The 14,766-nt window shown below is 51.2% G+C and overlaps 1 protein-coding gene across 1 annotated transcript in view; it reads left to right on the top strand.

The window, feature by feature from the left end:
- Nucleotides 1–4,324, top strand: part of Dapk2 (death associated protein kinase 2) — a 113,486-nt gene extending 109,162 nt beyond the window's left edge. The window contains exons 10-12 of the mRNA XM_010641180.2: nt 548–637; nt 741–824; nt 3,673–4,324. Coding sequence (XP_010639482.1) covers nt 548–637; nt 741–824; nt 3,673–3,753 — 255 coding nt within the window. The 3' untranslated portion in view covers nt 3,754–4,324. The remainder of the gene's footprint in view (nt 1–547; nt 638–740; nt 825–3,672) is intronic.
- Nucleotides 4,325–14,766: the final 10,442 nt, after the last annotated feature.

Here is a 14,766-nt window from a genome sequence, read left to right as displayed (position 1 = left end):
TGATGCCCTTATTACAGGTTGGAAGCAGGCTCAGAGCAGCCGTGCCCGGCCAAGAGGTCAAGATTTAAGTGAAACCTCAATTGCCAGGCAGGGAAAGGCAACTACACATCTACCCCCAGGGCCTCTAAGTCCTTCCTGTTCTCTAAGAGTGCTTATGCCCATCTGCCAACAAGACATTCATTTTGCTAAAGCCCACAACCAGCCCAGCACCTAGGGACATCCCAGACTGCTATAAAATGACCATCCTCGAAGCAGTGTGTGGTTGAAGCCTCTGCTTATCCCTTTCCTGTTGAGAGGGTCCGAGCCTCCAGCCACGCCAGCCTATGTGCCTGGCCATGGTGGTAACAGCAGGGGCACTAGGGCCGTCTCCTGAGCAGCAGAGACAGCTGTGGCTATGGTCCTCCCTGGGCATTTCTGCTGCGTGCCCCTCCTGGTAGGGAGGTTCCAGGACAGGCTCAGGGTGGCATGTGGGCTGGCGTTCCGAGCAGAGGTGGGTGCCTGCCAGCTGAAGCCCCGGGCCATTGACACACGCTGCTTTGTCTCTCAGCCCGTGGACAGTCAGCAAGCCATGGTGCGCAGGGAGTCCTTGATCAACCTGGAGAACTTCAGGAAGCAGTACGTGCGCCGGCGGTGGAAGGTGCGTGCAGGCTTGGGGTGCGGGCCAGGGCCGCGGCAGGTCCGTGCTCCTCTCGGGTCTCTGCACGTTCTCACCTGCCTGTGGCTTTGCTCTCGCCCTTCAGCTCTCCTTCAGCATCGTCTCCTTGTGCAACCACCTCACCCGCTCGCTGATGAGGAAGGTGCACCTGAGGCCAGAGGAGGACCTGGTGGGTACCTGCGGGGCCCTTCCTTGGGCAGAATCCCTGGGGGGCCTGGAGCTTGAGAGCAGGGGTGGGGAGATGGGGTTGGGGCGCTTCCTTGCTGCACCCCCACAGGTGGTGGTAATTATTTCCCGCCTGCTGCGTTGGCCCCATCTCCCTGTGCTGGAGGTGGGCGTGTGATCAGCAGAGAGGTGAGTTGAGGGGTCTTATGTGGGTGCCGGGAGGGCGCTCCACTGGGGAGGCATGAGCTTTTGGAGGCTGTCGATTTCTTTCCTGGGGGGCCTTTAAAGGGACTGCTCCTACACCCCCACCCTTCAGCCCCTTCCAGAGGACTTGTATCGCAGTGTGGACTTTGGAAACTGGGGCAATGAGGGCCACAAACAACCTAAAATTTATTTCTCATCATCTAAACATCTGCTTTAGGACAAGAGCCTCACATCCTCTTTAATTTTCCCATTTCTGTTTTGCTTTAGATTATCATTACCAACAATAGTATTTAGAAGGCATTTTTACCTGAACTTCGTAGTATATATGTACATTTAAGATGAGAGGCTTACGTGGAAGATACCCATCAAGAGTGCAGCCTTTGCAGCACACTGCCAGGATGTGTGACCTCGGGGACATTTCTTAACCTCTCTGGGTCAAAATGTGGTCAGTTTGTGCAGCGGGGTTGATGATAGGTCCCACCTCATAGAGTAGGTGTGTGTCCTTGGAGCCTAACTTAGAAGTGTTTGTCTGAGTTACATTTTTGTCATTGCTGAGACAAAAGACCTGACACCCAGAGTTAGATTGGGAAAGGTTTATTTGGCTTAGACTTCATAGAGGTTTCAGTCCCTAATCGACTGGCTCCAAGGCAGCGTGGCAGAGTGGTAACGTTCATGGAGGCAGAAGACAGCAAAAGCAACAAGAGACCGTAACAGTGACTTTCTGCCCCTCTTATATTTTCAGACTACTTAGAGCAGGGAGCACTCACGCCCTTAGTCCTAGTGCCCACAGGTTCAGCCCTGCCATGAACCTTTCATACTCTCTGGATTCAGCCACCTCTAAAAATCATGAGGCTTTGGGCGGGGCATCCAAACACAAGCCATAGCAGTGTCGGTGTTTGTTCGCAATATTATTGTTTGAAATCCTCCTGAAAACGTTGAAATGCAGTGCCAGGGTGAGTGTTTCAGTTTCATAGGAGCTCGCTGGACACCCGCTTCCTGTAGCTCACTGAGTGTATCTGGATCGTACAGGTCAGGGTGGAAGGTGACGGCGGATCCCAGGACCCAGTACAACTCTGTGCTCCTCCCTGCCACCCACCTGTGTCCTGGGATCCTCTCTCTTCAGCCTGAGCTCTTGTTTATCTCTGCTCTTGCCAGGACTTGAGGATTAATTTATGGCCCAGAAGTCTGTGTGCCTTTCTTTTCTGGCTGCTTTTCTCATCTGCTAAAAAGGGCTTTGGACCGCTGTCCCTGTGAGAAGCCCTGTTGATCACAGGCTGACTTTTCCCAGCTTTTTTATTGTTTGGCTCTGACTCGTGCTAAAAAGTTCCTATTCAGCAAAGCTTGAGTTATTTTTATTGTTATAGCCAGTCTTGGTTCAGGATGTATTCGGCTAATGTTGATCTTGACCTTGGATTTCCAGCTGGCTTAGGACCAACTTTTTGGGAGGGCTCCTGAAGTCTGCGTGAGGGCCTTCCTGGCTGAACCCCTGGCTCCCTTGCCCTGGTTTGAATAATTCATGGGGAGAGAGGGCCAGGGAGGAATTGAAAAGAATGTAATACTCTGGGAGGATGAGGCAGGAGGATCACATGTTCAAGCCCAGCCTGGGTAACTTAATGAGACCTTGTCTCACAATTACAAAAAAAGAAGGAGGAGGAGGAGGAGGAAGAGGAAGAAGAAGAAATAGTGGTAGTAGTGATGGTGGTGGTGGTGGAAGGAGAAGAAATGTGCTGGGGACACAGCGCACTGTGAAGGCCCAGAGTTCAATCCCAGAAGAGGAAAGGAAAAAAGAAAGAAAAGAAGGTCAGCTTCTTCTCTAACTTTGTCTTTGTGTGAGCATTTAGAGATAGTCTGCTTTTTGCTCAAATACTCAGCACTGTCAGCTCAGTGTCGCATCCTCCAAGCCTTGGAAAGGATTGGGTCCCAGACGTATGCTGTGTACTTTTCCCAAAGGGATTTTTCTTAAAAGATAAAAACAGTTTTAAAAAGAAAGTGCTAGGATCTCCTGTTTAGGAAGCATTGAACCGAACACCTAACAGCAGATTCTGCAGTGACTCACTTAAGTGTGCATTAGTTCTCTCACTACTTGTCATAACTGAGCTGCCTCCGATGACCCTATGGAAAGCCATTATGCCCTCCAGACAGCGCCTGAGCCCTGGTTTGGCCAGGCAGGAGCTGGCAGGCTGTGCACCATTCTTCTCCTCTTTCATGCAAATGGAGCTCAAAAGTCATATCCTGGGAAAAGCTGCACAGCAAGACTTGCTAAAGGAGCAGTGTAAACTCGTTGAGGAAGAGGAGGTGACTGGAGGCCATCACCCCACCCCTCCTTGCTCTCTAGGCTGAGCAACCGTTTGTCCGCATGGTCTTGATTGTGTGGCAGCCAGAAAGAGCAGCCGATGTCACTTGATAATTTGGCCCTGCCTGGTGCCTGCTTCCTCTTTGACACCCTGCCTGCTTTCTTGCCCCCTGGGAAGCAGGCCCAGCCCCCTCCTCCCCTCCCTGCCTCTGGTCTCTGGAGGGAGCTGCAGGCTCTTCTTCTCTCTCATCTCGCCGACGGGCTCCTGGTCCAGGTATGTCCACCCGCTGCCCAGCACCACCCCATGCCAGGTGTCCTGTGGCCCCTCACCTTGGGCCTCTTTTCTTTTCCCTAGAGGAATTGTGAGAGTGACACTGAGGAGGACATCGCCAAGAGGAAAGCCCTCCACCCCCGGAGGAGGAGCAGCACCTCCTAACTGGCCTGGCTTGCTGTGGCCTCCAGGGGTGTCCAGGCCCCACGGGGACCGCTTCGCAGACTCTGGGGCCCAGCTCGTGACCAGCACCCGGGTGTCTTGCATCCCTGAGCATTTTGCAAGAGAGAAGGGCCTGCAAGCTTCTGCAGAGTTCGCAGGGAACCAGGGGACCCTGGGAGCTGTGGAGGTGGTACCTGCATTCCCAGAGCCCGTAATTCTCCATAAAACTATCTTTGGTCTGTCTGCCAACCTCTCAACCTGGCCCAGGGTGTGGACTTAGGAAAACGATGTAAAGGAACACCCACTTCATTGCGGGATGCAGGTCAGACTCGGGCAGCTCTCCTCGCAGGGGTCAAACACCACACCGGCAAGACAGAGGCTTCCTGCCGTGGGGACACGCACGTGAGTGAAGAGACTCGGAAGGAGAGGGACCAATCCTGTGACCTCCCAGAACCCACATGCGTCAGGCCATCAGACTGACCAACATATGAGGCCTTCTAAAGCAACCCGTTGCCAACCCACTGTGTTGTCATTTTTTTCATTTTTATTAAAATTGTGGTTTACCCAACGCTTGGCTCCTTTTAGGGGTACCCCTACCAGGTTCCGGGTAGCCCAAGTGCTTGTGACGCTGGGGAGCACACAGGGTTGTGTGTGAGGGGACAGAATCTCAGCAGGTGATCTTGAACCTCTCCCCCAACCCTTGCCGACAGGATTCTGCCTTCTGTGCCCTTCCCTAAAGGTGGCAGCCCAGATGCTAACCCAGAAAGCTGGTGCTCCCTCGGCCACCGTGCTGTCACTCCTGCTGTTATAGCCTCTGTCGAGGCTTCCCTCAGCTCACATGTTGAGGCCCTAACAGCGTATCACTGTCTTTGGAGAGAGAGTCTTTAAACAGGCAGTTTAATTAAAATGAGGTCACTGAGGTCGGCCTTGATCTGAGTTATAAGAAGGGGCCATTTGTTGAGTGGGTGCACAAATCTGTATTCCCTTCTACTCAGGAAGTTAAGGCAGGAGGATTGCTTAAGCCAAGGAATTCAAGGCTCGCCTGGGCAAAACGGCAAGAGCTCCTATCAGAAGAAAGGAGGAGAATGGGGGTGGGGAGAGAAAAAGAAGGGAACAGAACAGAAGAGATAAAGACAGCAAAAGAAGAGAAGACTTTGGAACAAAGGGCGCACCACACTGAGGACATTTTGATCTCAGATTTTTGGCTCCAGGATTGTGAGAGAATAAATTTCTGTTGTCTGTGCCACCTCCTTCATGGTATTTGTTATGGCAGCCCTAGGAAAGTACATACTTGCAATTAAGGCCAAAACCAGGATCTGGGTGTTTTTACTATGTGGACAGACGAGGCCAAAGAAAGACCCTCAGGGAGAACAGAGGAAAGTGATAGGCTACCCGGGCCTTTAAGTGAACATGGCAATGCCTCAGTGACATGGAAATAAAGGCCCTGATTCCTAGGCCTAAAGAATGATGTTGTGCACCGGAACGTGAGAAGACACAGGGAAGTCAAAGTGAAAAGCTCAAGGAGAGGGTCTGAGACCAGGCCAGGACATGGGAAGGTAAGAAGAGAAGTTTGTGAGGGTGGGCTGAGGAAATGAGTCAGGAAGTAAAGAGGGACAGAAATTTTAAAGGCGAAAGGAAATGGGTGGGAGCCCTCATTCCCTTTTTCCGCAGTGCATTTTAAGCTCATTGAGTGAGGAGGATGGGCCAGGATGCCTTTGTCCCCTGGCTGGACCCAGAGCAAAACAGCCCTTTAAGAACAGAATTCACTCAGTTTCAAAAAGCTCCCAGTGGCCTGGTATGGATCACGAGTTTGAGGGCAGCCTGGGCAACTTAGCAAGACACTGTCTCAAAAAATAAAAAGAGCTGGGGGTGTAGCTCAGCAGTAGAGCACCACCTAACACTCGCCAGGCCCTGGGTTCAGTTCCCAGCATGTGCAGAGGGCTCCCTGTGAAACGGAGGGGCATGGATGGTGAGACCTACACACTTTTCGAAAGCGCTCTGCAGGTGCCCTGCAGGTCTTGGGCTTCCCCAGGTCCCAGGCAGAACTAGCTCCATGCCTCATTCAGTTTGGGAGGACAACCATGGCTGAGAACTGTGTCTTGGCTATGCCTGGGGACATAAATGGGCAGGGAATGTTACGCAGCGGGGGCTTACTGGGAGCTCCTAGGAGGTCGAGTGCTGGGAGAGCCAGGAAGGGCTTGAACAAACCCAGGCTTCTGTCTCTGATCACGATCAAGGGCTTAGCCTTATGCAACTTGCCTGGGCCGACCACTGCATCTTACTAAAGAGGAAACTGAACCCCAGAGAGAGGAAGTGACCGGTTCTGCTTCATACAGCAGACTTTCTGCAGTGCTCACTTCTTCATCTCAGTAAATTGTGGTGGCCGTTTCAGGAAATGGATGCACCTCATTTTTAACAAGGTGTCACCTGCTCTTTCATGTTGCCTAGCTTGCTGTCATTCTGGAAGTGGAAGTAATTGTCATACTCTGTGCCCCTCTTTTCACAGTTAGAGGACACCGCACCTGGGTAGGGACAGCTCAATGGCCAATCCCCCCACCTTCAAGGCAGCCATGGAACTAGTATTTACTGGGCTCCTACTAAGTCTACTGTTCTAGATGCTAGGATTAGAGTGGAACAGGACAGACATGGTCCCTGTCCCAGAGGGGTCCACTACCTACCACAGACTGCTCCTCCTGGCATTTCTTGCCAGGTTATGTAAAGCCATATAGTCTGAGACCCCTTACAATTCTCTGATGGTTGGTGACAGCTGCTGAGTTCCCCAGAATCCCTTGGGAAGCACAGAGCCAGGCAGTGGGCTGAGAGGAGTCTTGGAAGATGCATATCCTTTGAGGATACTTTTGAAGGCCAGAAACAAGGCACTCAGGTCACTCCCAGGTGTGTAGCCCCAGTCCCAGCAGCCTCTCTGCTAGCAGCTGGATGCTTCCGTCCAGGTGTGCAGATGGTGTAACAGCTGGCCCAGGGGAGCCAGGTGTATTCTGTTAGCTCTGAAAAAAGCTGTCCAGCTGACACTTCAATGCTGAAAGAGGCTGCATTGTACTCGGAGGCAAATGGAAATTTTCCAGGGATGAAGACTGCACCCTATTAAAATGCAGTTATTTGAAGAAGTCTGAGGGGGTCCTGCCCTGGAGCATTTGCCTGTGTGTTTGTAGGATGCAGCATTAATATTTCACAAACATGCAGATAAATATTTTAGCATGTGCCGTGTTTTAATGTCAGTCCCCCAGCTTTCCTGACTCCAGAACTTAGATGGCATTTGCCTTTCCCACTGGCATATTTATTTGCCATATACCTAGTTTTGGAAGCAAATGAAGGCTGTACCATTAGAGGTAAATGAACTTTCTAAAAAGCAAAGCCCTGTGTTTCATGGACAATCAAAGTCCATGTGGATGCCGGGGATTTAGCTCAGTGGTTTCATCGCCTGCCTTGCAAGTAAGTGCAAGGACCTGAGTTCAATCCTCGGTACCAAAAAAAATAAGTCCATGTGGAAAGAGCTAAACTGAGGACTGTGATGTTGAAAGAAATTGTGTCTGGTGTAGGCTTGTAGAACTATCTTTCTGTCAGGACCCCAGCTTGATGTCACCCTTATATTGTTCTGTTTACTGTTGCTGCACCCCAAAGAATATCTTCCTAGCTGGTCAGCAGAGAGGATCCTATTCTAAAGAAACCTTAAAGACTTAGGGATTTGGAACAGTGGGAGAGCTGAGCACAATAGTCACTTGATATTTCAAAAGGCGGAAACACAGTTAGTGATCTCCTATTAATAGTTTCTCTCTCACTAATTCTCTTCTTTTCCTTCCTCTAAACCCATTAGTATTTCTTAATACTGTATATAGATAAGCATGTGTTTCAGCATGGACACTCCTCATTTAGTTACATTCTTGTGACAGGGTCATTAAATAAGTTGGTCACTAAATGAGGAATTGTATATACTATAGTATGGACATTACAATAGTCAAAACAAAGAAATGGACAAAGGGAACTCCAACTTGATGACTTTGCTTTTATTTGTATGACTCCTCCATACAGCGCTGTAATATATAACAGAATGTAAAATGACGGCATGGTCTGTATAGTGTAATCAGCACAAACTATAGTATGGTATAAACCAGGGGTACTGTGCAGAAAAAGGCGGGTCATAAGTCCAAACAGTCCTTAAATAGGCAAGTCTTAAATGAGGAATATCTGTACTTTCTTTGTCTATTGAATAAAATTCACATTCCCAGCTCTTAATCTAGAAAACAATTGATCGTATTATCTAGGGAGAAATAATTTTGTATTTTTCCCCTTTGGATCAGTGATCCTCTATCCCCAAGTAAAGGAAAAGTGAAAGAAAAAAGAAGCTGGCGATAGAAGCTGCTCTGCGATAGAAACGTGCTGCATACATTTCTTGTAATCCCCTTTATATCCTTGTAAGGGAAATAGGTGCCCATATACGCAGATGGTGAAGCTAGCTGAGACTCAGTAGCGTTAGGAAATTTGCAGGAAGTCACACAGCTGGGATTCTTGACGTCTGGCTTCCAGCCCAGTTTTGCCACACACACACACACACACACACACACACACACACACACACACCCCTCCACATTTCCTGAAACAGTGACGGATTAAAAAAAGTGAACCTGGAAAACCATGAACAGAAGGATGCTTTCTTTTTCAGAACTCAAAAATCTATAACATATGCCTAGAGCTGCGTGCAAATGTGGTGACATTGCGCTTTAGAAGCAGGTAAGGACTGCACAGGATTCAGGGGGCCGCCTTCATCAGGGTGCCCGAGATGGGGAGAAAGACGGTGGTGCCAGGCAGCTTTCTGGCAAAATCCACAATGGGCTCTCAGGAGTTATATTTACTATTATGCTTCCTACCTCACCTGTTAGGTGCCTGTACTTTTTGCATGTATCAAATATTACACTAGAAATAATAAAGGGAAGACAGGCCCGGTGATATACACACTCTCTAGAAGGGTGAGGCTGGAGGATCACAAGTTCAAGCCCAGCCTGGGCAACTCAGAGGCTTAGCAAGACCCTGTCTCAAAATAAAAAATAAAAGGGCTGGTGGTGTAGCTCACTGTATAGGCCATAGGTTCAATCCCCAGTACCACCACCAATACTACTACCACCACTAATAGTAATAATAATAATAATAATAATAAAACTGAGGTAAAAAATTCAGCCCTGATGGTCACCAGTAGCCGTAGTGGCCCTGTTGACGACAGAACATGGCAGCTACATGGTGATAATTTCAAGTGTTCTTTACTGACACAGCTGCATGGTGACAATTTCAAGTGTGCTTTACTGACACCTAATCAGAGGTCCTCATCTCCCCCACCTCCCATGAGAATAGCTGGGCTGGTGTCCCACATCACCCTTTCTACGTTTGCGGGGACATGGTCTTGTTATGTAGTCCAGGCTGGCCTCAAACTCACCATCCTCCTACCTCATTATTCCAACTTTAAAGAGAAGGGATAGAAATGAGCTTGCTCCTCCCAGCCTCACCTCTTCAGACATCCCTTGGAGAGAATGAGAATACAGGTCTGAGGACAACTTCCAGGGCCAACCAGACTGAGACGCCAACTCATATGCCTTCATATCACTGGATTGAAACACAGGCCAGAGCAGGGTGTGGACCCGGACCACACCACTGCTTCCAGGAGGCCTTGCGTTTGGGTTTGTCTCATTCTGGAATTGAGCCAAGGAGATCCTGCTCTGACCCTCGGTTCTGCTTCTTAGCCACCCATTCTCACTTAAGCTCACCACTCAGGGACAAAAAACCTGGACCAAGTCCTGCCCGTTTTCGGCTGTTGACCTTGGCCTTGTCAGCCAATCTTTCTAGACTTTGCTTTTCTCATCTGTGAAACAGTGATGAGCTCTGTCAACCTGGGAGGACTTGGCCAATGTGAAGGATGTGTTACTTACACGATTCAGTTGCAGTCAGACCATACACATTAAGAGAAACTCTGAGAAATGTAGAATTTGACCAACCACGGCCAGTCGTGGGACACTGCTCACCTAGACTCTTGTTGAAGGGCTCCTGGGCACCCGGTGTGCCTGTTACCTCTTCCTCTGGGACACACTTGTAGGATGCTTGGTTCAGCTTACTTCCTATAGCAGTAGTTGAAACAGAGGAAAGGCCACCTGGGGTCTTCCTCATCACATCCGTTCTCAGCTAGGGACTCCGTGGTGGCCATCTTCTTCCCAGCCCTCCAGAGGGGCCTGTGGGGAGGCCAGGCAGTAAGAGGCCTGGGAGGAGTCAGGGAGCAAGAAGATGGCTTACTGTAGTCAGACATGTGTGGCTCACTGTCATTCCCCACCCTGTTTTCTAGGTTTTGGCTGTATTCGTTCACAAGGAATGCTATAACCAAATAACCCAGATGGGGTTACTTATACAACAGGAACTTCATTTTCAGTTCTGGAGGCAGGGAGTCCAAGAGCAAGTTCCTGTGGTGGTGATTCCTCCTGAGGCCTCTCTCACCTTGCAAATGATGGGATTCACCCCATGCTCCCACCTGGTCCTCCCTCTGCGTGGGACTGTATCCTAACCATGTCATTTTATAAGCTCGCCAGTCACATTAGATTAGGGCCCCAAATAGGTCCTCATTTTCCTTTAGCCCCTTTAAAGTTCTGTCTCAATGCAGTCACCTTCAGAGGCACCAGAGGATTTCATCATGTGAGCTCAGGAGCAGGAGGACATAATTCAGCCCAACAACATACAGTTTTCTTGAGTTTTTTTTAATGTCTGTTTCTGTTGGTGAACTATAAACTCCATGAGGGCAGGACTGTGCCTCTCCGTTTGCTGTCTCCTGTACCGAGTCTCTGGGTGCTCTGTATGCATTCAGGGATGAACTCATGAATGCGTTGTCTTTCTCTGGTTGATCCAAAGTAAGTTTGCTGTCTCCTGTACCGAGTCTCGTGCTCTGTATGCATTCAGGGATGAACTCATGAATGCGTTGTCTTTCTCTGGTTGATCCAAAGTGCCAAGGAGAGCTGCCCAACTGGCCCACCACGGAGACTCTGGAAGCAGGCCATGGGCAGCCTCCCTGTCGCCACATGCCACCCTCACAGGCTCTCAGTGGTGTGGAGGGCCTGCTATGGTCACAGCGCTGGCTGGGCATCTGCAGGACAGAGCACTGTGGACAGCAAGGAAGAGTAACTAGGATGCAGAGCTATGGAGAGGCCAAGGGGTGCGGTCTGAGGATGCCAGGGAGAAGCTGCTGTTTCTTACCTTGGGAGTCTAGGGCTGCACAGATGGAGTAGTCTTTCATCTGGCCTTAAAGGATGGTCAGCTTCTGCCAAGAAAACGGGAGAGAAGCTGTGGGTAAGTATTCTGACTGCTGTCCTATGCCTTCCCATGGCTGGACTTCGGCAAGCTATACAATAAATGTAAGAATGAAAATTCTTGCCAACACACTCCTGCAATTCTGGAAATTCTTGATGGCACACTCCTATAATTCCAGCACTCAGGAGGCTGAGAGGAGGATCACTGAAGCCTAGGAGTTCAAGATCATCCTGGGCTACATAGCAAGACAGGGGCAGGGGGAGAAAGGAGAAGAGGAGAGGAGAGGAGTGGAGAGAGGAGAGACAAGGCCAAGGTGAGGCAGGGCAGAAAGAAAGAGAAAGAAAAAGGAAAAATAAGTTTGTGCATGTCTGTCTTTGACCACCTATGTGTGTCTGGTTGTTTCCAGGTATCTGTATGTCTGTCCCTGGTGTCCCTAGATATCTGATGTGCGGCTGTCTCTCTGTGGTACATTTGACGGTGAGAGGGGCCTCACTGGATATGTTTGAGTGTTTCTGGGTGTGCAAGTCTGTTTCTGTATGTGTGCATTGGACTGTGGGTGCTCGTGTGTCATCCAAAGCGACTTGGAGAGAGAATGCCTCTGGGCCGGGGCCTGGCTAGGCAGCTTGTCACGGTGCTGCTGATTGTCCTTCCAGGAGGTGAGGTTAGGAGGAGCGACATCTGCTGAGTCATAAGGATATGGGTTGTGTGGATTCACGGGGGACCGATCTCCTTTCACACACACGGAGAGGAAATTTCAGCTGGGCTGGCTGACCCTGCAGCCCTTCAGAAGGTCGTGACCTCAGCCTGCCCAGGAAGGAAAGGAGCGGAAACAGGAACGCTCACTCCTGAGACCTAGAGCAGAAGTCAAACTGGGACCCAGTGTCCCCCAGCTGGTCCCCTGGGTCACGGCTTTCTCAGCCTTCCCAATAACCAAGCTGCGGCCCTCGAAGCCCATGGGATGTTTCCTGGTAGGGAAGGAAACAGGCAGATTTTCTTGATTGGTACAAACTGCAGACCTCACCGAAATCTTACAATCGCTGCTGACCCTGGAAAGCCATCTGAGCCATAGAAGTCCAGACTCTGGAAAATCCTTCCCTTCCCTGTCCAAACCAATCAACCAAGTGAAAAACACTGCACACGGTATGTTTAGCCACAGTACAATCAAGTGAAGTCTTTCTAGCTGGTCTGATTGAAATAGGAACTTTTCCCCAGGGATGTCAGGAGCAGAAAGCCTCAGTCAGGGTCTCCTCAGCTGGGAAGGATTTCACAGGTTGCTTCCCAAGTGCTGATGAGAAAGGCAGCGGCGTACCTGCAGCTGCGCACAACCAAGCAAGGCACCGTGGGCAGGGAGGGGCTTGAGCGGGGCCTAGGGGCTGAACACACACACCTGAGCACTTATGGGTGCCTATTGGGGCCACAACTGTAGGCACTCAGCCTAACCATGGAAAGCCTTTTCTGCCAGCCTTGAGGCCACTGTGAAGTGAGGGACAGCAGTGTGAGCTTGTCATGGTCAGAGGTGAGTGTCGCCTCTGCTCAGCACTTGTGTGTAAGGCAGTGAAGTCCACTGACACAGTGTCATGCTTGCCTGTGATCACTTGCTCCTAATAAGGCCCAGCCAGCTGGGGGGAAGGGGAACTTTGAAGGCCTGGAATGGTGGGCCAGGTAAGAGAAAGTGGGGCGGAGAGGGAGGCTGGGGTAGGCAGTACTTGGCTTAAGCAGGGGCTCTTGAAGATGCCTCATGGTGATGGCAGGCAGTTCACAACCTGGCCAGACTTGCAGAAGCTGGTATCTAATCCTTCTTACCGTTCTGAGTTCTTCCTCAGCTGGAGCTCAGTTCTGCCCTCCCACCCCTGCCCTGCCTCGAGATTTGTCCTGGTTCTGTCTCCTGCCGTCATAGTCACTTAAGAAATAGAAACAAAAATGGGGAAATGACCGTCCTCCAGGAAGCCACCGTGCAGGGACAGGACTAGGAGCTAAACTGAGAGTGAGGAAGGAATCTTTATTCTTTTGGCCCTGGGCGGGCATCTAGGCAAGTGAACTCAAGGGAGGATAGGACGTGAGTATGGGGAGGGGCTGTGGGGTCTGGGCAGGACCAGCCTGAGCAGACAGAGGTGGGAAAGGGCATGGCATCCCCTGAGGATGTGGGGTATCCTGGTAGAATGGGGGCACCATGAAGCTGATGGGGTCTGGGTGGAGGAGGGGCTTGAACCCCGGCTTGGCTCCTAAGAGCCACAGGGCCATTCAGAGGTTCTGTGAAACTGTATCGGACCTGTGGTTTGGGTTGGTGGTTGTCACCTGGGAACCCGGTAGAAATGCGAGTTCTCTGGCGCACAGCACAGGAAGGAAGCTCTGTGGGGGAGGCGCTGCATGTAACAAGCGCTTTGGGGGAATCTCATGTGCGACCTCAGAAAAACAACTCAGAGCTGAGGGCCAGCTAGATGGGGGCGGGCAGTCCGGAGCGGGGAGGGCAGCTCAAGGGTTAGGGTCCCCAGAAAGCGGCTGGCAAGGCCCGAACTGGGGAGGGAGCCGAAGGGCCCGAGAGGTCTGGGTTCCCTGTCAGGCCCTTCGCCTTTAGCTTCCTGGACGTGGGCAGGGTACTTGCCTGTCTCGGGTCTCGGTTGTTACATCTTCAAAAAGGAATTACAGTAAGACGGTGCCAACAACACTCCCAGTTAGAGCAACCAACTGTCCCAGCTTGCCTGGAACACGAACTTCTGCCACCCAACCCCCAACAGAGTCCCCAGGGAAGCAGCGCCGCTCAGGGCCGTGCAGGGAGTGCCCTGGCGCCCAGTGCACATTCTTCAGCACTCTGGTGGCAGCCAAGCTTGCCGGACCCTCTTGCCTCACGGGTCTGGTGCCCATTGGCCCTGGCAGGAGCCCCTTTACCTGCCTTGCCTGTCCTGGCTCCGGAGCCAACAGAAGGCTGTCCCCCCTCCCTGAGCTGCTGGCGGGGAGGGAGGTCACATGAAATACAATATGGCAGGTGCGGCAGACCGGCTGGTGCTGCTGGGGTCCGAAAATACTCCAGGCCCTGGCTCAGGCTCCTGGGTGGCTCCTCTGGGCCAGGAGACAGGGGCTGCCTTTGGTGTCTCCACTGGGCTGTCACCACCTTAGCCAGAGGCCTCTGTGGGGGTTTTTCAGGGCCTGACAGTCTCCCAACTTGGCCCTAAGTAGAATTTTTTGGTTTTGTTTTTGTTTTTGTATCGGGGATCAAACTTGGAACCTTAAGCCTGTGAGGCCTATGTAAAATATTTCTAAACAAGGATCTGGCTCTTCTTTGTCATGCAACAGTCCCAGACACACCCAGGGAGAGGTTGCTGACTAGGACAGTCTCTCAGAGAAGCGGGCAGCTTCTTTCTGAAGACCCCCTGAGAGGTGCAGTAGCTCAGTGATTGACCACTTGATTGGCAGGCACCAGGGCCTGGGTTCAATCCACAGGCCAGAGTGGAAGTCAGGGGACGGATGGATGAGGTGGTCTCTTTAGGCCTGAGCCCCAGTTCCTTGGGGCTCAGGACAGAGTTAGCTTCCTGGAACACTGAAGGGGGAAATCATCACCAAGGCTAGGGCGATGAATGGTTGTGGAGAGGTGGAACTAAGTCTCCCTCAGTTCTCTCCCTCTGGAGTCTCCCTGCTGGGGTGCGGGTCCCCTTTAACCCCACCTCCTCATTTAGGGCCAGCTCATGAACAAATACTCAGGTTCAAATGAGGCTCCCCTCTCCCAAC

Source organism: Fukomys damarensis, unplaced genomic scaffold, assembly GCF_012274545.1.
Source record: "Fukomys damarensis isolate Sample0158 unplaced genomic scaffold, DMR_v1.0_HiC HiC_scaffold_25, whole genome shotgun sequence".
Lineage (NCBI taxonomy): Eukaryota > Metazoa > Chordata > Mammalia > Rodentia > Bathyergidae > Fukomys > Fukomys damarensis.
This window is presented reverse-complemented; position numbering and strand designations above follow the sequence as displayed.